At 46.9% G+C, this 24958-nt stretch overlaps 1 protein-coding gene across 3 annotated transcripts in view; it reads left to right on the top strand.

Annotated features, from left to right (window-relative positions):
• The window catches only part of LOC126996378 (multiple epidermal growth factor-like domains protein 6), a 148968-nt gene that overhangs the window by 68073 nt on the left and 55937 nt on the right, over nt 1-24958 (top strand). The window contains exons 3-6 of one of the 3 annotated variants that reach the window (XM_050856746.1): nt 3255-3345; nt 3863-4547; nt 4956-5072; nt 24189-24284. In XM_050856746.1, the coding sequence (XP_050712703.1) occupies nt 3255-3345; nt 3863-4547; nt 4956-5072; nt 24189-24284 (989 nt within the window). Of the gene's footprint in view, nt 1-3254; nt 3346-3862; nt 4548-4955; nt 5073-16968; nt 17308-23947; nt 24285-24958 lie in introns of those variants that run through there. The other 2 variants (XM_050856747.1, XM_050856748.1) reach the window with 2 other exon arrangements.

Below are 24958 nucleotides of genomic sequence, written 5' to 3'. Positions count from 1 at the left end.
AATACACTGAAATGATTTTGATTCGAATACAAATACGAAATTTTCTTTTCAAGTATTCATAAATACATTCATCAATACTTTTCACTGAAAAATACCTTCGTACTGGGTATGGCACTATCCAAGTTATGCAACAAATAAAAGAGCTCATGAACCTGTACTATACACGACAATCACACGTCTGCCCAGGAAGCTAGGGTTGTAAGGAACAAAAGCTGTTATTTATGGTAAGAAATTTTGAAGTATTCATCAGATTATTCGCAAAATACAAATATTCGAATACGAATGAAAATACTTTTTTCTATCAATAATTATTCGAATACAAATACACCCAAATACGGTATTCGAATGCATACGAATACGAATACTGAATACGAATACACCATCCCTGCTGCACCCTCCCTTTCCTCCCCTCCTTCCTCTTCCCTCCTCAGACGCCAGATATCGCAGAGGCGGCAGGCAGTGGAAGGGGCAGGCACGGGATGATGTGAAGGGAGGAAGGCAGGGAGGAGGAGGCGCACAAGATGTTTTTTTATATATATTTCGTGTTTAGATTACTTTTTAAAGTTCCTATTTCCCATCTCAAGACTTGAAGATGAGACTCAATAAAGTTTTAATCTTATCTCTTTTAGTCAGGTCATTTTGTTCCGCATAAAGGAAATATAAAGAAATCGTAGTTTTCGAATGGGAAATAAAATAATGCCAAGAGAAGTTTGAGAAAAGTTATCAGATGGCATACCGGGGAGAAAGCCTAAAATGCACGGAAAAAAAAGAGGAAGGAGGAAGCTGATAAAGAGCAGAAGCAATATACAAGAGAAGCTATTTACCAGCTGCATGGTTGAACCTTAGCTTGGTGGGAGGTGTGTCAAAAGGATGTCTTTGGGCTGCGCCTCGTGTGGGCCGCTTATACTAAATATTTTGTGTGGGGCTCATTGTGCCTTTAATATAGTGGATACAGTACTTAGCATCGGGTCCCATGTACATGCTTGTTTTCTTTCCTCAGACAAACAGTATAGTCTTGCTCAAGAATTCTTTAACGCCTCATATGGGTGGCTTACACCTCATCTTTCCGAGGCTCGCCGTGTCCTTGTCATTGTGCACGCGAAACTGCGTACCTGGCTGGCTTCGACTCCTTTGTGTAGTTTTTCTTTCCCCACAACAAGTTGCATCGCCTCGGGCCCTCGATTATTGCATCCAGGCCAGTCTTTTATGGAGACACGCTGCTGTTCCGCGAGTTTTCAACATCGCCTGATATATACTTTTAGCATGCCGGTCCGTTGAAGAGACGGGGGGCGGCGACTAACAGACAGACACAAATTCCCTCAACACAACACTTCCACGTGTTTTCTCCGCCTACCCCGTGGGCCACCCACGTCTGCCTCCGTAATTACTCACTATACAAGGCCTGGCAGGATGATGAATTGCAATACGCCCGGTAACCTAAAAAGGCTTACTCCCCGCGCCGTGTATGGGAGGCGTATGATTATGTCGGCCTAAACCCATACTTACGGCGAGAGGCTTGTTAGTCCTAGTGGAAATTACCGGTAATTTACGAGAACTTAAGGAAACGGCTCCGAGCAAGTATGACTCAGGCTGCTTGCGTTCCTCGAGTGTTCCGCACACGAGAACGTCAGGCTGTGGGCGTTAGGACAAATGGACAAGGTAGTCTGCACAAGCACCAATACATTCTGGAATTCAGTGATGTAATTGAAAGAGAACAGAGGAACGAAAAAAATAAATAGAAAAATACATTAAACAGTCTGATTCAAGATGATAAAGTTGCAGAAAAGGCAAACTGAGATGAACGGGGAAATTAACCAACGGAAGAGTAAAGACGCTGACAGCTATATAATGCTCTGCAAACACTGCTAATCATGGCCAACACGCGACGACAATGAGACGCCGAGGAGGAGGAGGAGGAGGAGGAGGAGGAGGAGGAATGACACACTGGAATTATAATGGAGACTGAAGAGAGAATAAGAAGGGAGGGAGGATAACTGGGAGGAGCGAGGCGTGGGCAGATTCCATTAATGGCGATAATGACTCCGAACTTTCACACACTACGCATTTTATCTCCCGCAGCCCACCTGGCGAGGAGATCCATTTACGTCGTCGATATCGTGAGGCAAATCGACCCTTAATGACTGGTAATTTGAAGCTCCTAACGATATATCAGTCGTGTGAATATCTCCTCCCGGTGCGTTAATTAAATATACCCTAACAGGCATGCAAGGGACAGTCGATTACTGCATAACAGGTGACTACGCTCTGTCTCATTACAGCCTCTCAACTGCCTCCTTCCCTAACGTGCCGGGCCTTATACCTTGTCCTGTCTTTCCTCTCCTCGCCGCTTCCCGAGGACAAACTAACCCAGTCTTGCTCCCAAACCTGAGTTATTCCTGCGAGCATCAGATAACAGAGGCTCTATATGGATGGTTATGTTCAAAGGGCAAGCCGCTACTCCATTAACTGTGGCCGAGAGAGAGAGAGAGAGAGAGAGAGAGAGAGAGAGAGAGAGAGGTGGAGGAAGCTCGCTCGCTCGCTCACCAGAGAGAGAGAGAGAGAAAGAGAGAGAGAGAGAGAGAGAGAGAGAGAGAGAGAGAGAGAGAGAGAGAGAGAGAGAGAGAGAGAGAGAGAGAGAGAGAGAGAGAGAGAGAGAGAGAGAGAGAGAGAGAGAGAGAGAGAGAGAGAGAGAGAGAGAGAGTCGGTGGACAGGTGAGTGCCTTGAGCACCATTCTGCCTAATTAGGTCGGAGCAGGTGGTGAATGGTGAGGCAGATTGTGATGAGGAGGGCATGGGGGATGGTGATGACAGTGCTGATGAGTGGTGAATGGTGCTGGTAAATGCATGGTAGTGATGGGTGGTGACGATGGTGACAGCAGCGGTAAGTAGTGAGTGATGGATGATGGTGACAGTGGTATGGATGATGGTGAAGAGTGGTGATTAGCGATGGTGATGACAGTTATGAGTAGGAACAGATAATGAAGGTGACAGTTGCAAGTACAAGTGATGATGATGATGATGATGATAGCGAGAAGGATAACAGTGGGTAGCAATGGGTGGTGATGACCGTACTTTGCAGTGAATGGTAATGATGGTGGTGGTGATGATGATGATGATGACAGAGATGGGTGGTGAGTGTTGAGGTGATGATTTATCCAGTAGTGAAAGGTAATGAATGTCGGTGGTGGCGGTGGTGACTCGATCGGTAACTGGTGATTCTGTAGTGATGACGCAGCGTCCCTTCCCCCCCTCAGGACGCTGTACCGCACGGTGTACCGGGACCAGCAGGAGGAGAGGACCCATACCCTGACCGCCTGCTGCCCCGGCTGGTCGAGGAGCGGCGGGGTGAGTCTCGCCCTAATGGATTCTCTATTGTCTCGAAAAGCAAGGTCGTGGAGGAAGGGAGTTTAGCTTTTTTAATGTCTTGAAGGTTTTGGTTCTCGTCGATTTTATATTGTTACGCCTTCAAGCTGTTGTTTGTTCTGTTCTTTTCGAAGTTTAAATTTTTAACTTATTTACTTACTTTTTTGTTTCATTTCCTTTTCTATTTTTTATATCTTAATTCTATTTTTCTCTTCTTATTTATGATTTTGCGTGTAATGGTAATTGAATCATATCTTCTTTAGCACAGTGTCTCCAGAGCGTGGCAGTCCTTTCTTTTCCTTCCGCAGGGCTTTTTGTTTTTGTATATAATGAAGAAAGTGTGTTATGCTTTTCTTCAACGTTTGTTTTTAGTGGAACATTTTACTGTAAAGGAAAATTCTTTATTGTTTCACTTAGGACGTAAGTACTGCTACTTCCTTTGTGACATTACTTGAAGCCTCAGCTTACATCTTCTTTAAATCAATGTCTTTATCTTTAGAACGACAGCGATGTGGGAGGAGCAGAGCAGCGACAGCCGGAGCATCAGGAGGAACATGGAGGCGAAGGAGGGACTGACGGCTGCCAATACAGGAGTCCAGACCTCCCTGAAGACGGTGGGCGGGATATTATTCACGAGGGGAAGATGTTTCGCCTGGTCCATCCCGCCCAGGGGAGGCAGAACGCGTCTGTTGCCCTTCACCGGCTGGCTGGCGCGCCAAACGGTCCAAGTAAGGCGGGAACCCAACGAGACGCGACTACTAGCACTCACGCCTTCAAGGAGCCCCGCGGCGCCCACCCGGGGAAGGAGACGGAGCTGGCGGGAGGCCTCGTGTCGCCTGTTTTACTTGATCACTTCCCAGCGACGAGGGACGCGAACAAGGTATCCACTGCGGCCACGCAGACAACGACGAGACTCAGGCACCATCGCGGCCCCCAGCGACACAGCAGGCGGCACAGCAGGAGGCATTATCGCGACGGTGCCAGGAGGTCGAGCGACAGACACCGCCACCACCATCACCACCCCCGCCGCTACAGGGGCCGCTCGCTCACCAGCCGAGACGAGGGCGTGCACGTGGAGACCGTCTATGAGAATGGCAGCAACAGCAACCGGTACCGCTACAGCAACAGCGGCGACAATGGGACGGAGTACGACGCCTACAGCTACACCATCATCCTGGTGAACGGTGAGTGCCTGACACCGGGCAGGGCGGCAGGCCAACGTGGCCCTAATGATGCCCACACACCCTCGGGGTGAATAATGTCTTGCAATGTTTTTTTTACTCACTCATGACTGCAAGTTGCGTTCTCTCTCTCTCTCTCTCTCTCTCTCTCTCTCTCTCTCTCTCTCTCTCTCTCTCTCTCTCTCTCTCTCTCTCTCTCTCTCTCTCCCCCGCCTTCCCCCGCGAGCGCACCCACACACACAAGACAAAAAAAAACACGTCAACTAAGATGATAATTAGTGATTCAGTGTCAATATGTGGTACAGTTGCGATATTTTCCTCACAATAAAGCAAAGCACGCACGCACATTTTTTCTTAAATAATTTTAATACCATTACTTTTTAACAGAAATCATTTTAATGCCACCAACAGGAGAGAGCAGCGAGCAAAAAGCTGCGGCTGGACCGGATCAGCAGCCTGGGGAGGCGGTGACGCAGGTGCCGCGCCCCGAGGAGGCTGAGGAGGACGCCTCTCGCGGCAGATCCTACGGTAAGTGTCCAGGAGGTCAGGCTTGGGTTTGGCCGTGTCTAAAGGATAATTCGGCGTTAGCGTAAGCGCTGTGTGGTATGCAGGAAGAGTAGATTCCGGCTTGGCCATGTCTGTTACTGCTAATGTGTGCCTCGTGCGGGTGTCTCTCATCCCTCCGGTCAAGTCAACACGTGCGGGTGTGGCTCCTTGACCCGTTGCAGTGAACACGCTTAGGGCAGCAAAAACTACTTAGGGTAGCCAAGACTACGTAGAGACCTAATGGTTATAAAATCCAGACGCAACGATCACTCCAAACATATCTAATCCAAATATTATTTATAAGTTGGTGTAAACGCTGACTGACGCTTGAAAACATCACTTGTATGCAACACGATATCCTTTCAAGCGATTTTATTGCAGATAAAAAGCTGACAAAAGAGAATCTCGGTGCACAGAAGAGTTATGTGTCATGCGTCAGTCATACTTTAAACATAAAATGGTAAAAATCACAAGATCTAGCCACTGTATTCCTTCCCTCAGTTCTCGATCGCTGCGTATAAATAGCTCCCTTACCCCCTCACCCCTGCCTCGCCCTTCCCTTCCCCCGTGACCACAGCCACTCGTACCTTGCCCCTCACACCCACCTCCCTCCCGAATGGCATAGATCCTCCTTCACGCTCTCCTCCATGCCGTCAACTTGAAGACGAGAAGGAGGAGAAGTCTCATGGGGTCGAGATTGAGGCGGATCTGCCAGACACTTTTATTAGGCGTGTGAGGCGCGGCGAGCGATCACTTGACGCCGAGGGAGGAGAGGAGCGGAGTGTCGGTAAGTGAAGGTTGTTTAATCGTGATGTGATGATGGCGATGGCGGCGATGATGACGATGAATAAGAATACTAATTATAATTATAATATCAATAACAATAATAATAACAACAAGAGCAATAAGGAAAAAAGAACGGCAGCAAACATTACTATTACCATGACTAACAACGCTGGTAGTGTACAAAAAAATACTTTTCTTATTTACCCTCTTATTTATAACTCTACTTCAAGTAAATACGTTATCCATAGCCAGCACTCGACTATATTACTATCATGCCCACTGTGGGTAGCACTAGTTCGGGATACAGGCACCTTACATCCTGTAGTGGGCAACGTTACTGCTGTAGTGTCAGCAGTTTGTCCTTCAGTGCCTCCCAGGGCGCAGCCGGCAAGGCGCCTCTCGGTCTCAGGCCAGTTCACGCCCGCGCGCATGTAAATATCGCGCACGTACGTACACGTTCGTGTTCTGTTAATATACGGACTTTAGTTTATTCAGTGTTTGTCTCTATCCCATCACTGTAAGGGCAGACAACAACCGACACACACACGATACTGTTAGTATTCGTGATCTAGAGGAGACTATACGCAAATGATAATATGATCATTTCAAGTCAACTCATAACAAAAATACCATCACAAGATAAACAAACGCCGAACCAAAGCAAAGTAACACAAACTTAGGAACCAGTGAAGGAAAAAAAATTGTAAAAAAAGTACTCATTAGAAATGGAAAAATAAAACATCCCCGAGAACAGTAAATCAACGAAATCTGAAAAATAACTCTTGAAGACAAGGGTAATTATTTGAAAGAAAACCCATGAACATATATACAAACCTATATGAACATATCAGTCCTGGAACACAGCAACGCAACACACAATAATCTATACATCCCTGCAGTACAAGATCCTGCACAAGCGATCCCCGCTAAGGCAGGCACTGGGAGGATAGGGAATAAGAGGCCGCTGAGTTATATGACTTGGCATAACACAAGTTGAAAAAGCCTCCTGTCAGCGTCTAATCTTCAGCGAGCTCTGAGTTGCCGCCACCACTTGGAGACAAATTGCTCTTGACCACATCGAGGCGAGGAGGGAAAGGAGACGTGGGTAGGCGAGGAGTAGGGAGGGGAGGGATGGGGAATGTAGACGAGGGGAGGCGAGAGGAGGTGAGGGTACAGGACGGCGAGACAGGAGAGAGAAGGTTGACGACAGGCATTGAAAAGTAAACGCACATTAAAATTTACACACAAACCAACAGTCCATAAGATAAAGAGAGGTAAACAATAGCTACACACGAGTGCAAATTGACATACAAACATAAAGGCAAACAGTAAAAGAGGTGCAAAGAAATATTTGTAGGTTACTCAGATGAACAGACAGACACACAGTGGGTAAGAAACGAGACAAACACGACAAAAACAGTCACAAACACAAACTGACAGGTCCTTAGACACACAAAGACAAATACAAGGTAGAAAAAATATGACTTGGAAGGTGAACCGACATATACACAAGACACACACAAAGGTAAAATATAAAACTTAAGGCATCTCCTATTAACCCTTTCAGTAGGAAGATAAGACACACAAACACAAAACGTAACACATGACTCAAAAACGGTACCGTACTTAAATAATAATAATAATAATATTTCATGTGTATTGAGCTAAGAACTGTATAAAGCACATCAAACATATAAGACCATCGCAACTTGGCTGATTTGAATCCAGTAAATACGAAATGGATCAATATACAATGGAAAGGTAGAAACATATACTACATTATAAAATTAGAGAGGATAGACAAAAATATCACACACACACACACACACACACACACACACACACACACACACACACACACACACACTCTCTCTCTCTTTGGACACTCCTTTGACCTCTGTTCGGGAGCAGTGAGTAGCGGGCTTTTTTTTTTTTTTTTTTCTTTACGCCCTTGAACTGAGTACATGAGTTGTGTGACGAGGTCTGAGCAGCGGTAATATGTGGCTATATAAATCAGTAACATGTGTCCCTGTTTCATTTAGTTCAGCGGGTGTTGGTTTGCTTCCGGAACAAAGGGAAACACGTCTACTGTAATATTTATAGCAGTGATTGGTGTCCAGTGTGTTATAAATCGAAGGAACAGCCGGAATAGTAGTTTTGGTGGTCGTGGTGGTGGTGGTAGTAGTAGTGGTAGTAGTAGTAGTAGTAGTACTTATATTCCTACCAACACTTTTACATATTACTGAACATTTTCCTGAGAAACAAAAAAACTTTAAAGAGAAAGTCGCCAATACCCACATCATGAGTTGAAGTCAGAGAAATTCCACCCCGCCAAAATATTCCATAAGTCCACCATAAATAACCACCGCCTTCAACGCCCTGACAATTTATTATTCCATTGTCTCCTGCACGCCTTGCCGGGTTTTGTATGGTTCACCACTTCATTCCCGCGTGGGCACAGCGCTGCAGGACCCCCAGCCCCGTGCTCCTCCTCCCACCCCTCCTTTGCTCTACACCCCTACCCGCACCAGAATCCAAAACACTAATGACGATATGCCATGAGTACGAACCAATCAGCGTCACACATGTTATACTTTCTCCTACTCCATGTCCAAAAAACAAACATTGAGGTTCCATATGCTCGGATAAATAGCTTCAGACAGACCAAATTCCCCCCGTACGTACGCTAAGCAGCCCAGAGTGCCAGAAAGCAAAGAGTAATGATGCAACAAGCGTACAAATCTATCAGCGTCAAACAACCTTATTCAGATACCCGCCGTTTGTACCCTCCTTCCCTTTCCTTCTTCCTCCTCCTCCTTCAACCCTTCCTCGCGTGCCACCAACAGGCCACCCAGCACACGCCCTTATCACTTCTGCCCCTCCTCCTCGCTGAGTGATGCTGAGTGATGACCTATTTTTCGGCCACTCCTCTTGACTCTTTTGCCGGAGCAGTGAGAAGTTGGCTTTTTTTTCCATTATAGTTTCCTTTTTGTTGCCCTTGAACGGTTTCCTCTCCTGTAAGAAAAATCACTTCTCATGACGCATCAACACCGATAAAAAGCCTCGTCTAAGCTCTATACTCACTTTTCCTTTCTGCTCGCCGGTCTCCTTTTGTCTACTCTGTTTACATTTTCCTTCTGGCCTCTTCCCGACATGCCTTCTTTTTTTTTTTACAACAAAGGAGGCAGCTCAAGGGCACACAAAAAAGGAAACAATAATAAGAAAAAAGCCCGCTACTCGCTGCTCCTAAAAAAAAATCAGAAGAGGTGGCCGAAAGAGAGATCAATTTCTGCTCTCTGTTTTTCCTTTTCCTCCTCTCTGCTTCCTTACAACTCTGTTTTCACCCTTCTTCCCACCTTCCACCCTCTCCCCCTGCCTCCCTCTTCGCTCCCTCCTCGGCGGTATCCCACACTTACACCCGCGCTTGTATTCTTTGGCACCCAACCATGAGAGGCGGCGGGCGGCGGTAGGCAGCCAAAGTCAACGTGTGCGTTTAACGACTCGCGAAGCAGTACTCGGGTGGTCGTGTCCGCCTCGAGGGGCTCCTAGAAGGGTGGTCGTGTTAATAAACTGTCTGCCTCGGGTCGTGGGTATGACAGCCTGACACACGCTGATGACTCTTTCAAGATTCGCGAGGGTGAGACGCGAAGAACACTGGCTAGCCAGGGACGTTGTGTTTGTTTTGTTTGGGCTGCGGTGAGTGAGGGACGAGTGTTGACGAATGCTGAAGAGGAGTTTGTGCGCGAGGATTGTTGTTGTGTGTGTAGTAGATGTGTAGTGGTTGTGAGTGATGCGTCTGTGGTTGTGGGAGACGTGTCTGTTGTGTCTGCCGGTATTGTCTGTTTATATGGGTGACATGCCATTGGTGGTGGAGTCTGCGGGGGTGTAATGATGATGTGGGTGATGATGCTGTGTCTGAGGGGTTTGATAACGTGTCTGTGGATGATGCAGTGTAAGTAGTGCTGTCTGGTGATGTGTCAGTGTAAGTGATGTGTACTTATGTCTGTGACGATGTGTCTGTGGGTGGCGAGTGGCTCTAGGTGTTGATGCTGCGTCTGATAAGTGTGGGGATGCTATGAGCCATGTGATGGGGCAGGGCGGCAACGAGGCGGAACCTGTAAGGAAAATTAGGCAGGTAGCGAAATGATAAGGGACACTGAAGAAAAAAAGTCATGCAGACAGTGAAGAGTAAGTGTGTGTGCAGGGTAGGAGATGGGCGGGTGAAGGAAAGGGCTCCTGGGGCTACGGACAAGACTGGTGGGGAGACAAGCAGGTTCGTGGGCCGCTCGCGTATCCTTTCACACGCCAGACACGAGTCATATAAGGCAGAGGAGCTGATGATGGGTTGCGGCGAGCCCCTCAAGGGTTAAGGCAGCGCTGGGAAGGAGGAGGAGGAGGAGGAGGAGGCAGAACGTGCCGTCGTGTCTAGGAAAGAAAGCGCACAGGGGACAGTGAAAGCCAAGGTTGGGACGAACAATAAAAATTTAAAAAACATGATTGGCTGTGTTCACTTCCTTGACGCCGCGGGAAGTCCACCAACACCCATCGCTCCGGCGCGTCGAGGCTGAAAAATACACGCTCGTTTGTGGCGAGGAGAGAAAAGGAGCGTAAGGGTTGAGGGTACCTGCTGGAAAAGGAGGATGAGGAAGAAGCGAAGCGATAACTAAATTAAAGAAAAAAAAGTTCTATGAGACTGGACAAAATCAAATATAACATAATAGCGCGTCGGTTTCTAATCCCAGTAAGGCAAGCCGGAGTACCCATGAGACTGCTTGTGTCCATAATAATCGGCCGCGTGTGTGAGGCCTCGGTTTACGAGACGGACACCTTCGTTGGGCATCAAGTCGATCATGAATTATCGACGAGTGCGGTTATATTTTTTCAGCAGAGGAGGTTCACCCTAGGGGAGGCGGTGGCTGAGTGTTCAGCGTGCCGGAGCCGCGTCCTCCTGGACGCGGGTTCTCGTCCCGCCCGCCTTCACAAGCTGGGATTTTTCATTCACCGCGGAGTGGCCTAAGACTACCCTCATGCTGTCCTGAAGACCAACTATCAACCCGGACTCTGGATTCTCTCCCTAAAGAGAGGATCAAAGATGAGCTTTGGGAGGTAGCATGACCCCACTTGCCGCCACTGTAAACACTTGCCTGCGCCATAACGGGTGGGGCCGACCATTTGGCCCTACCAAGAAAAACATACCGGTGCCATTGGCTGAAACGTTAAAAAAAATTATAAGACAAAGTGAAGTGCAAACGAATGGTTGCGTGTAAAAAACGGCAGAGCTCGAGGCACGAATGAGAGGAAAGATTAAAAACAATCAACATAAATAAGAAAGCACTTGGGAAACCTTGGGCAGAATTAGACGAGCAAAACCACTTTGCTTATAATGAACATAAACTTGACTATTTTCATGCACGCGCAATAAATGTTGCAGTTGGTTGCCCACAGACGAACCTCCTCCTTCCATCTTCCCCTTCCCGCCCTCTCCTCTCTTCCCCTAGCTCTCCGGCCAAGGCCTTGCTCCGGCCCCGTTCTTCCCTCCCTTTCCTCCCTCTATCCCAGCATTCCCCTCCCTCTCCCAGCCTCCTCCTCGCCCCTCGAGTCTCATATCCTGTCCCGGGGGAAGGGGAACGAAAGCAAAAATTAGCATCTATTACGACGCCCTCATAAATGCACTAATGGTCGCCCATCACGGCACCTTTATCAGAGGGGTAATTACCGCCTGTCCGCCAGGTTTCCCAGATACAATAATGGCTGTCTAACGTTATTATTTTTTTCTGCGTTTAGTACTTCGCTAATCAACAAGGCTCCGTTCCCCCCAAATACGCCAGCGAACCAAGATTGGTGTTAAGGAATATATGATAATATCGAACTTAAGAGTGAAGACGATAGGCAAATATAAGTGCATAGGATTCTGAAAATAAAATGTTATAGAATGCGTAAAACAACCTACCGCTCGTCACACAGACAAGTAAACGTAATTACAGGGGACCCGGAAACAAATATTGGCCAATCAATCTTCTATGCTTCCATGTTTACTGAGTTCAGTCAATATGCCGACCTTCGCAATGCACCGCGCAATAGGAAGATTTTTTCGTATTCGTATTGCAAGATGGCGCCACTATAAACACTCGCCTGCGCCAGAACGGGCTGGGCCGACCATCAGGCCCCACCGGGAAGAAGCCTTGGGCCGACCATCAGGCCCCACCGGGAAGAAGCCTACTGGCGTAATAGGCCAAGACGTAAAAAAAAAAAAATGCATGTGCTTGGATGGGGTTTTCATTTGATATATTCTTCATCTTCCAAAGTATGATTGATGACACTTGTATTAATGTATTAATAATTATTATTTGAATGATAATTAGATCATTATATTTGATATACTCTGTTCCCTTGGTAAATGAAATTTCACGAACAATTGCATTTCATACTTTTGTCTATTTCCTTCACCATAAAACGATGAGCATTTATGTTTTTATCATTGTAAGACTTTTGGTGAGGATGAAAGTGGACCAAGTCAAGATAGACATGGGTAGTTAGAAACACTCAAATCATATATGCAATGACGAGTGGGATAGTTAAATAAATATTGCAGTAAAAGAGACAGACTGAAAAAAAGGTCGCAAATATTTTCCTCTGTGAGTTCGATGGTGCGGATGTAAGTTGCCAGAAAAAGCTGTCGAGGTCACGCGGTGTTGTTCAAAGTATACAGGTGTTACGAGCAACGGTTCCTAAAGAGATGCGATTTAGGTCTCAGTCTGGATAACAAGTGACACGGCTGATCAAGGGCAGAACAGCAGCTGAACTTCCATCTGGTGAAATCTTGATGGCTATCTCCGTAGACTTGGGAAACATTTTGTCACGAGGACTATAGTTTCTTGCCATCTGAATAATGATGATTCTTGTTACTAGAATGAACTCTTACAGGTTCTATAATGTAAACGTTACTGACCTTTCCCCTGAACAATCAAGTGGATCGATTTAATCTTTTTGTGTGCTATTTTTGCGCACGTAAAGAGAAAATGACACATACAAAGACAGACAAGACAGAGAAAACAGACAGGCAGACGGACAGACGGAGTTATGCAGAGAGAAAGAGAAACACACACACACACACACACACACACACACACACACACACACACACACACACACACACACACACACACACACACACACACACTTTTACCCTCAGTTTATAGGCGCGTTAAAAATAATCACTTCCCATTTACGTCACAAAACGCATACCACTCTCATGGGTGAGTGAGAGAGAGAGAGAGAGAGAGAGAGAGAGAGAGAGAGAGAGAGAGAGAGAGAGAGAGAGAGAGAGAGACTTCACACATCACATCACATCCTAAAGACCTAAACACATCACAAACGCAGCAGGCACACTCACCCACTACTAAGGACTGTGAGGTCTTTGCGTGACTACAGTGCTTTAACCCCCTCTGTAGTGAGACAGTCTGAAGTCCTCCACCTTTGCCTCATCCTTTACTTCCTCCTAACCACCCAGACTCATGTGCCTTACTCCTCTTTCTCTTCCTCCCTGACCTTGCATTCCTTTCCTTCCTTGACCTCATTTTCTCGTTTAGGATTCGTTTTTTTTTTGCTTCTTTTTTTCGTTTATCGTTATTTAAAGTTTTTTTCGTTTTTATTGTTTGTTTTTTGTTTTTTCGTTTGTTTTCGTGATGACAACCTGAAGCTCTGTACCCCTCGGTCAAGCTCTTTGCTTTCACCTAAATACTCCGGCCTTACACCTTTCTCCCATTCCCCTGTCCTGTTCCTTATCCCTGCACTATTTATGACTTTTACATGTTCACCAAAAGCATTCCGATCCCAAAAATTTTTACTTATTATTAAGTCGTATCGGCTTACACTAACTGCTCCTCCTAGATATGTGTGATCCTCTTCGGCGTAATGAAATTCTTTACAAAGTCTTAGACCCAGTTTCACAGTTCCCCATGATGGGTTAGTAAGCTCCCAAACCAATACCAGAGCCTTCGAAATTTCCTTGTATAGTGTCTGGTGCTTATATTTAAGTTCACAAATTTGATGAAACAAAACAGGAAAAGTCTTGTGTATTTAGCGTGGCATTGAAGACCTCACCATTTTGGATTGTATGGGATTCTATGGTTTGGTTCGGGCTGTTACGAAGACACTGTGTTGGACTGTGAAATCGGCTCTAAGGCCCCAAGAATTTCATTTCCGATTACGCTTTGTTGTTTTGTCAACGGATAATTATACATTACCTTCAGTTTTCCTCAGACTCGCTTAGGAAGTTATTTGCTAATCTAAGGCTGTCAAAGATTTAACCGTCCATCTTGATTCCTGTATTGTTTAACTAATATCTGAAACACTTTTGAGCAAACGGTGATTGTGTTGGAGACAATTTGATACACTGTCTATCGCCAACCTATCCTTTCATTGTACTTATCCGCTCTCACTCCCTGTTGGCCCACTGCCTTAGTTCCTTTATCTTCTGTGATTGCTTAACGCGAGACCCTGAAGTTTAATCCTTGCCTTGTCCTATATCACCCGTACTCTCTCCCGTCATACTTCCCTATCCAACCTTCCAATACTCACTCAACCATCCTCTCTCTCTCTCTCTCTCTCTCTCTCTCTCTCTCTCTCTCTCTCTCTCTCTCTCTCTCTCTCTCTCTCTCTCTCTCTCTCTCTCTCTCTCTCTCTCTCTCTCCTCCCTCCTCCTCTTCCTCCTCCTCCTCCTCCTCCTCCTCCTCCTCCTCCTCCTTCCCTTCCCTTTTCCCTGTTCCACCCCATCAGGAGTTGACCCAAAAGGGTTAAGAGGCTCATTAGCATAACGTTAATGCAAGCAGTGGTTATACGATTGCAGGGCAGACCAAAGTGTGTGTGTGTGTGTGTGTGTGTGTGTGTGTGTGTGTGTGTGTGTGTGTGTGTGTGTGTGTGTGTGTGTGTGTGTGTGTGTGTGTGTGTGTGTGTGTGTGTGTGTGTGTGTGTGTGTGTGTGTGTGTGTGTGTGTGTGTGCGCGCGCGTGTGAGTGAGGAGGGGCAAGTCTATTTATACACGTGGTTGATGGGTGGGTGGGATGTGCCCTTAGGTTTGATTGTGGGTGTGGGTGTGCATGTGGGCGTGTGTGGGTGGGGTGGGTGTTTTCCCCTCGATACAATGCTTAATGCAGACAATGCCAGAATGCAAACTTAAAATCAACTGATTTATGAGAGCCCCGTTGTTTCACACACACACACACACACACACACACACACACACACTGTCCTTGATCCCTCTCTTACTTTATGTTCATTTCAATTCTCCTCCTTCCCTTCATTTCCCTGAGCCCTCTCCCTTCCCCTTCCCTCGCCAACTTCCCACTCTCCCTTCCCCTCCTCGCCCCTCCTCCCACACATGCTGTCACCCGGTGTCCTTTCCTCGTTGTCAACTTTAATGTTTCGGAAAGCTTTTGTATAAACACTGTATAAACCGAATGAATTTATGCACCCACTGACGACAACGCCTAATGCAAGGAGGGAAAACGGGACGGAGTAGCTGGTTATTGTGGATTATCTACTGCGTACTAATGCCTTCCCCTGTTCATGTTAGCGAGAACTGTGCCTCGAAACCCCAGGAACACGGCACCACATATATTGAAGAGTTATTGTTTTGTTAAAGGTTAATATATCTAGCGCTATTCTGCCTCTCCGGTTATCTGTCACCGACTGAGTGTTGGTTGTCAATTCTCGTCATTGACTCCACGCGTGCACTACAGTGGGAGACATTAACCCCTCAAGGATGGGGACTTGTTGCCAGCGATTTATCGTATCGTATATTATTCAACTTGTTAGCCCTCTGTGGTTACAACGAAAGCGCTCTCATGCACACACACGCGCGCACGCACATACACACACACACACACACACAATGAATGAATGGTGTACACGGAAAAGGAGGCGCCCCGCCACATGCAGCCCTTATGACTACAGAGACCTGGCCGCCGTAAACAGGTCGGCGAGTTGACGTTTGCGTCGTCACGGCTGGCGGCGGCGTCCACACAGAGGCCGCCCGCTAACACCTTCCTGATGTCTCCGCCACCCCCCAGACGATGTGTGTGTGTGTGTGTGTGTGTGTTTACGTTTCAGCCTAAGGCGCCGATAGGCTTTCTTCGTGGGCCTGATGGCGCAGGCAAGTGTTTATAGTGGCGCCAATTTGCTTGGCTCATGCTGCCCCCCGGAGCTCATCTTTGATCCTCTTCAGAGCGAGAATCTACAGTCCGGGTTGATAGGTGGTCTTCGGGACAGCATGTGGGTAGTCTTAGGCCATTCAAGCAGTATGTAAGTGTGCTGCCGAAGACACATGGAGATGTTCAGGTGTTTAGACGCTCGCGAGGTTAGTGCCACCCTATAATGGAAGCGGTATGTAAGTGTGCTGCCGAAGACACATGGAGATGTTCGTGAGGTTAGTGCCACCCTTTAGCTAAAAGCGGTATGTAAGTGTGCTTCAAAGACACGAGGAGATGCTCGGATGTTTTAGAAGACATTGAGCTCCAGAACCATCGAATGAAATGAAAGTTCCTTATAAAAACAGAAGAAAACGCTATGAGTGAAAAATTAGCATAAGAAAAATAGAAATTTCTAGTTATTGAAATAGAAAAATTGTGCTCCTAAAGGCCGATTAGAAAATCGTTGCCTGCAAGGAGAGGGATTTATATGAATATCTGCGTTGCACAATCTAACGGCATTATTTTGCAATGGTCGTAGCCTGTCCTTGATGGAGGCTATTTTGATTGCTTGATAACTGACGATGATTGCTCTTTATTCTCATCTTCCATATGTAGGAACACTGGTTGCCTTAACTGTCATTGCAAATTAACCGTTGATACCATTTATATGACATAACGCATTTTGCGTACTATTAACCTTTTGAGAAGAAATTGTAAAAGTTAGAGCAGAAATCAGGGCAGAGGGCAAGGTGGGATTTTATCAGAGCATTTACCGGAGCAGGAAGGAACGCACTAATATCAGAGGTGGAGAACTTTGGGAATGGCCATTGTAGAGATGAAACTTAATATATTTACTCTGAAAAGAAAAGAAAAACATCCACAGTTTACGTAAATAAACAATAATAGTAACCATTCTGCGGGATGATGCAACGCTTGAAGGCGCTCACTTTTCTGTTCTAATCCCGTCACCAAAGCCTCATTTTGCCTGGTGGTTGACGTGCTCGCATGCCGGCACCGACCATGCCTCCACATGTGGCACAACTAATGATCCTGTCCCGCCGCGCCCGGAAGGCTGTTGGTGGTGGGGTCAGGGTAGGGCGGCGGCGGCGGTGGGGACGGCGGTGTCGGCAATGGAGGTGACGCGGGATTCGGGAAGTTGTGGCAGACGCTGCTCGCCGTTCACAGGCAACGGACGTGTTGTTGTGCAGTGCCGCGACCGGTGACCACGCCGCCTCGACGAGGGTTGGTCACCGCGAACCATTAGGACTTTTATTTTTGACACCTTTTTCAAGTGATGGTAAAAGGTGATGTTTGGGGTAAACTCCACTGGCCTTTGAGACCATGTGGTGGAGGATTCATCATTACCCCGGGACGAGCAAGTGCAACATTCGGGTTCCCCACGGAGGCAACAGTGAAAGATCCTTATTCAAACAGTTAAGGACCCAGAGCAACCTGAACACTTTGTATACAAGTTCCTGGACACCACTGGAGCCTCGCCTTCCCAGGACACAGGCAGCACATTCTTGTCTGTGTGTCCGCCTCCTCCAGCTCAGCGGTGACTTAATGAACGCTTGATGTGCACTGTTTCACCTTTCTTGATCTTTAAACGGAGGGACATCCTGGCGTCGAATTTAGGTCCTATGTCCTTGCTCATTTTTTTGTCCGGTTTTGAAATAGGATAAGCAAAGCGTTTATACATGTAGTCAGCCCCCCTCCACTCCTTCCTTACTTCTATCAACCAATTCCTTTCTTACGGACGCCAAAATGGTCGAATGAGTCCCGGTGTTCACGTTCCCCTTTTCTGTCTAATTGAGGGTACGATTAGCATAGAAGGTATACGTGTAATCAGTCTCCCTTCTTCCCCTTACATTATCTATATCAACCCTTCCACTTCTAGATGCTATCTCTCCCTCTTCTTCCTCACAGCTCTCTTCGTCCGCTATGTCATCTTCCTCCTGACCTTTCAATAGTTATGGGTTTGTCGCCCGGTCATTACTACACCCTTCTCGGCTCCCCGTCCCTCCCCTCCCCTACCTCACGCCGTCTCCTCCCTCCGTCTCTGCCCCGCCGCAGCGCTCCACGCCACGCTACACGCGAGAGGCACACGACACGAACAGTATGGACACGCACTCCGTTACTACAGACATGACGCCGCTTTGATCCTCCTCGATTCTCCTCATTGTGAGTTATAATTATATCGTGTTATTTATTACAAGGCATCGCGAGAGACACCCTTAGATAGCTCCCTGGCACTCGTGCTCCCGTTTATCACCGTCCAGTTAGTCCAGTCCAGCCATTAAGGGTTGCTGGCGCGCGCACACACAGTGAACAGTAACATAATCAATGGTAATGGTGGTGATGGTAATGGTATGGAGAGAATAGTATGGCAAGATGTGATGATCGTGGTGGTAACAGAAGAGAAGATGGCGCCACTATAAACAATTGCCTGCGCCATGACGGGCTGGGGCCGAATACCATCCAGGCCCCTCAAGCAAGCCTACCGGCGCAATGGGCGGAGATGTAAAAAATAAATAAGTAAATAAGATAAAACAGCTGGGGTGATACATTCTTCTCGCGGTAAAGAAAGAACTAACGTAAGGTAATGCAACACTTCACATGATCAGTTCCAAGTCATTCCGAGAGAGTGAAATATTTATCAACATTTACGAAGCCTTCCGTCACTATCACCACGGAGTAACTGTTCAGCCTAACACTCCATATCGCTGTTACTCTTTTATTCTCCCATCTCCCTCTCCGTTTCTTGTGATTTTTCTGAGTTTCATCTTTCTCCTCTTTTTTTCTTTCCTCTCCTCCTCTTCTTCAACCTCCTCCTCCTCCTCCTCCTCCTCCTCTTCCACCACCACCCCCTACTCGTATCTCTTTTCCATCCTATCCCTTAAGACCTTGAGAATACGCTACATGTTACAGTCTTGCCTCACACACACCGCCGAGGTCACGGGATCTGTTAGTAATGAGTTTCGGCCGACCATGCGGATATTGAATGGACTTGTGGCAGGCTTTGTGAGGCATAAAAGCAGGAAAAGTCGTACATTTTGTTTTCCTAGGCTGAAAACGAGGCCACAGTGGACATAAAAGACATAAAAGATAATGGGAAGAAGAGATTGCGAAAGAAATAAGCTCGGAATAAAGCAAGATAAAGATATACACTAGAAGATGAACGGAGACAGCTTCAAAGAGTAGGTATTTATTACACAACAATGGCTTCGCGGTATCTATTAGCTGACAAAGTCTTATAAACCGATGCGTACAATATGGTTTAGATATAGATTTAAGAAATTAAACAAACATAATAGAAAGAAAAGCAGAAATATGAATGGACAAAGTTTTGGGAACATTATTTTAGTAAAAGACTTGTTAGCCATCCGTTATGTCATGATGATTTTGCTGAGTTAACATCGTATCAAGTTCTTTTACAACACTGTGCATGATTCCTCCTCCTAAAAGCAGAGAACACAGAGAGAATATTATTCAGCAAAGAATTCTTATCAGATATTCGTTATACGGTGACGGTGATTCGGCTGCGGTATAACGTAACATTTGGCCCTTTATATGTAGTACGTAGCGTCTCTACGATGGTGTGATTCCCCTCCTTCTGAAACAAAAGAAACGTAATAATGATATCTAGCGGAGGACTCCTATTAATAACTATTCTCTAAAAAGAGATGCTGCTGAGGTAACATCACATCCATTCCCTTTACATGAAGCGTCCAGCGTTTGAGAGGGCATGGTGTATAGCTGTGTGTATGTGTGTGTGTGGTGGGGGGGTATGTATGTATGTATGGATATACCAGTATATATATATATATATATATATATATATATATATATATATATATATATATATATATATATATATATATATATATATATATATATATATATATATATGTGTGTGTGTGTGTGTGTGTGTGTGTGTGTGTGTGTGTGTGTGTGTGTGTGTATGAATATGTGCAATTCACCACGGCCTGATCACGAGTTCGACTCGTAATCGGCAGCAGGTATCCTCCCGACATGAACAAGTGCTCTTTTATCGTCGATCTCTAGTACTGGCAGGACTCGCACACCACACACCCCATCAAGGGGGAGCAGTAACCACTCCCAGTCAAGGAAAGAATCCGGCCGAGCGGGCTCGAACCGCCGCCCTGTGAAGCCTGGCAGCGCAGCGCTCTAACCAGTTGCGCCACGGTGTGGTTTTGTGTGTGTGTGTGTGTGTGTGTATGTGTGTGTGTGTGTGTGTGTGTGTGTGCGAATATTAAATTCATTAATTAAAACTGTTTTATTGCACGGGAATATGTTTTATTATATTACCTATGTCGTCCTCCTTGTCCGTCTTTGGCGCAGGCGCACGCGGTCGCAAACTCTCACATGCAGGCATGCACGCGCGCACGCACGCACGCACAGGCACACGACCCCCCCCCCACACACACACACACACACACTCACAGACACACGCACCCACCCAGGCACACGCACCCCCACTAATCCACACACTCGCTCACCAATATACACACACATCCACCCACCACCACACCCACACCACACACCCACACCCACGGGCACACGCCCCCCCCCACCCCCGACACACCGGCACACGCCCCCCCCCCCACCCCCCACACACACAGGGACACCCCCCAACACACACAGGCACACGCCCACCCCCACACACACAGGCACACGCCCTCCCCACACACAAACAGGCACACGCCCCCCCCTCACCCCACACCCACAGGCACACGCCCCCCCTCCCCCCCCCCCGATACACACACAAACGACCCCTCCCTCCCTCCTTCCCTTCCTTCTTTCCTTTCTTCCTCCGGTGATGGCAAATCAATAATACGTCAAAACAAACCTCCTTCTAGCTGCGGGCGGCGCCACAGTCCATTAACATAAACGCCGAGATAGTGTGAGCTGATTTGCTTCAAGACGCCAATACTTTGCTACTCCGTCCGTTCAGCCTCCCTGTAAGGAAGGAAATCTCATATATGCGAAAACTTTGGAGACAAAAAAAAAGTTATTCGTTTCTATTTGCTGAGTACGATATGGCGTCACTAGTGGCGCTCCTTTTATGACTTTGCAACTGTCATCACACGTCAACTGAACACACATTACTTTTTTTATCAATTCCAATTTTCGGGTTTGGCACCGTAGCAAATAGGATTACAATAACGACCATTATTCTTATTGTCACACCAAACGCGGCGAATCATTTCATAACCCAGGGACGGCCAGCTGAAAAATATATATCCAATATCAAATTCTGTACCTCGTTTTTACCTCTTTATTTCTCGCTAACTGGTTTATGCGATTAACGAAATTTGATGCAATATTGGAATATTCGCCGCCGCTGCCCCGCCCCCGCTGCAGCACCGCCGCCCCCACCGCCGCGTGTTGGAAGGGTGTGGGACCTGAGGGTGGAGGGGGATGGGGATAGAGAACGCCAATGTTCACGTTATCCCCCTCCTCCTTTTCCTCTTTTTTTACATAATGGAGGAGTAAGGTAGATGGAAGTGATGGTGGAGGGAGATGGTGATAGAGGTCGCTGATGCCCACGTCCTGGTCCTCCTCTTTCTGATATGATGGGAGGGGTAGATGGAGGAGGGTGATGGGGGAATGGAAAGGGACAGAGGACACTAGTGCTCGGTTTGTGGCTTAAGGCCGCTTTCACAGTTACTTTGTTTTGATCGTTCCCAATGGCTGTTATCGCCGCTATAGTATTTCCACGTAAAACTGGCCGATGGGGTAGTGGCGGCTGCGGGGTTAGCCTAGCCCCGCACCTTGGCACACACTCTCAACACGTCTTGCTTCCTCTGCAGCCGCCACTACCCCATAGGCCAGTTTCACGTGGAAAATTATAGCGTCGATCGCCGCCACTGGTAACGATCAAAACAAGGTAGACTGTGAAAGTGGCCTTTAATCTTGTTTTAGCTCTGAAGGCTCAACTAATCCGGTTTGCTAATCCAACATTCCGTTTTCATTGAGACATTATTGGCCGGATTAGATGGTCGTGCTGGGTCATTTGTAAGAAAGTCAGAGGTCGACACGGACGACAAGCAAAGTCTCAGTCCCTAGTCTTAAAAATAAAAAAAAATATATCACTTTTCATACGCCTACCTCAAGGAAAAGCGGTGAACGAGAATGAAGGAACGGGAACAAGGATAAAAAAGGGAACGATGGGGGATAAGAAGGAAAGGCTTGAGAATTAAGAAGCAAAAATTAAGAAGAGAAACCACTGTTAACCCGGTAGCAGCGACGGGCCAAATTTGTGCCATGATATAAACCCCCCAAAATAGATGATAGTACATAATCTGATCACAAATGCTTTGATATATATTATGAAGTGGTTTATGTGAGGAGTGATTTTTTTTCTCATTTTTCTTACTATGAGGGACCATTAAGAAACATGATCCCCGCTGCTACCGGGTTAAAATAGGGTACGAGGAGCGAATATTGACACAGATGGATGAAGACAAGAATTTGAAAGAACCTCCGTGGTGCTCCTGACCCATCTCGATCTGTCACTTTCACTGAGCTGCTGCAAGATAGTCAGCATAACGATGAGACAAGTGCTTGCAGGGTGGAGGCATACCTGAGCGGCGTGACGTGGAGTGTGGCGTTGATGTTGGTGATGGACGCGGTGGTGATGTGGAAGGACAGAGATGGAGTGATCGGCTAATCTCTCTCTCTCTCTCTCTCTCTCTCTCTCTCTCTCTCTCTCTCTCTCTCTCTCTCTCTCTCTCTCTCTCTCTCTCTCTCTCTCTCTCTCTCTCTCAGTAAGGGGTTACACGAGTAATATTTATACCCGATCGGCGGTCACTATCATACACACATGCGCGCACAGGCAAACACGCCCGAACACACACACACACACACACACACACACACACACACACACACACACACACAAACACACACGAAAGCTTCAAAACGGCAACAATCACAGAAACAAACACATTACTCTAAATTACGCAGGCCCAGCTAGGCGCAGAGGACTCGAAAAGTGCCACAAACTCCCTCATGCAAGGTACGGGAGACGCCTAACTTTGCCTCTGGCCGCCAAACTCTGTAAACTAAAAATCCATAAGGGGCAGAAGGGGGTGGGGGTGGGGGAGCTACGGGAGCGGCGACACTAATATCTTATTTTTCATCGTTAAATGGTTTCTTCATGGGGGGGTGACATTAACACCACCACCACAACGGCCAACCTTCACCTTGTAGCCACGCACGGGGAAGACCTCAAGCCTAGGTTTCGAAGCAGAATGTTGCAGAAGAAAAAAAATTAGTTCTTCCTCCCCTCCCAAATCATTCTGACTTCTCCACGTTCAATCCTTACCCTCCCTACCCTTCCAACGACTAACTCTGATACAAATACAAAGCAGAAGGAAAGAGAGGAATAAAATATGTTTAAACGCACACACACGCATACGGACACAATTCTACGCATTCCGCTGTGCACAAGTTCTTCCCTTCATGGTGTCGTAAGAGGTTACATTGTTCAGTCAGTGGGCGTTCCTCCTGTAAAGATTATTACCTTGAAATGCATTAGTGGTGAGAATCATAATACGAAACAAAGAAATTATCAAGGCCTCTGTTGGGTGGATACTGTCATGGTTGTGTGCGTATATGTATTCTTCAGTGCATATGAATAGTTGTACTTTCGGAAGAAAAAAAAATGATGTAATATTGCGTGGCCTAAGTTGTCGGTTCTTTGAATCCATTTTCCACCCTGAACAAGAGAAAACTTTCGCGAGTAATATCGTGTACGCCAGGTTGCCATTTCTTGCAAAGATCAATATAAATGTGAAGCTAATCCGCGGTGCTTGCTGTGGTATTATTACTTGCCCTAAGTTGTTAGTTCTAACAGAGACTAATAAGAAGCAAATGGTGTTAATCTGTAATGCGAAGCCTTGAGCTCCTCACTCATCTCCACACGAGACACCAGCGCGGGGCCACACACCCTTCTGCCGCTGACCGAGGAGGCTGAAAGAGCAGGGATGAGGCCACAGCAGCACACAGGAGCACGCTGGTGCGGCTCGTGAGGACTGTCAGAATGGGCGGGGAGAAGGCCTTCTTCTGGGCGCTGCTGCTCACCTCTCTGTTCACAGCAGCGTGCGGCCGCGTCTTCTGCTACAACGGAGGGCGATGCGTCTACAACCGCTGCATCTGTCCGCGAGGGTTCCACGGCTCCCGCTGCCAGTACGGTGAGTGTTCCTGCTTGTCATCATGTCGGCTCACTGGACCTCAGACACTTTTTTAACTCCTCTCTCTGTGCTTGTTTGCTTCTTGTCTTCCTATTTTACCATTGGTTGCTGGACGTGACCATCCCTACACCCGACTTCCCTTCTTTTTTTCATTCATTGAGTCATTATTTCACTCCTATTCTCGCTCAACCATTCATCCATTACATCTTCCTCTCCTTCCTTCTCTCTTAATCTCATCATTCCTTCACATTCATGTTTGTCGACTGGTGCGGCGTCCAGGAGGGCGCAGTTCGTGGCAATTTATCAGTCATAGCCGACTGGCATAAGATTATCTATATGCTACCCAGAAGACGACCATCAGTCAACCCGGACTGGCATAAGATTACCTATATGCTGCCCAGAAGACGACTATCAGTCAACCCGGACTGGCATAAGATTACCTTTATGCTGCCCAGAAGACGACCATCAGTCAACCCGGACTGGCATAAGATTACCTATATGCTGCCCAGAAGACGACCATCAGGAACCCGGACTGATATCTGATTACCTGCTGCTGCCCATCAGATTACCTGTATGCTGCCCAGAAGACGACTATCAGTCAACCCGGACTGGCATAAGATTACCTTTATGCTGCCCAGAAGACGACCATCAGTCAACCCGGACTGGCATAAGAT

The sequence above is a fragment of the Eriocheir sinensis genome, chromosome 10, assembly GCF_024679095.1.
Source record: "Eriocheir sinensis breed Jianghai 21 chromosome 10, ASM2467909v1, whole genome shotgun sequence".
NCBI classification, from domain to species: domain Eukaryota; kingdom Metazoa; phylum Arthropoda; class Malacostraca; order Decapoda; family Varunidae; genus Eriocheir; species Eriocheir sinensis.
This window is presented reverse-complemented; position numbering and strand designations above follow the sequence as displayed.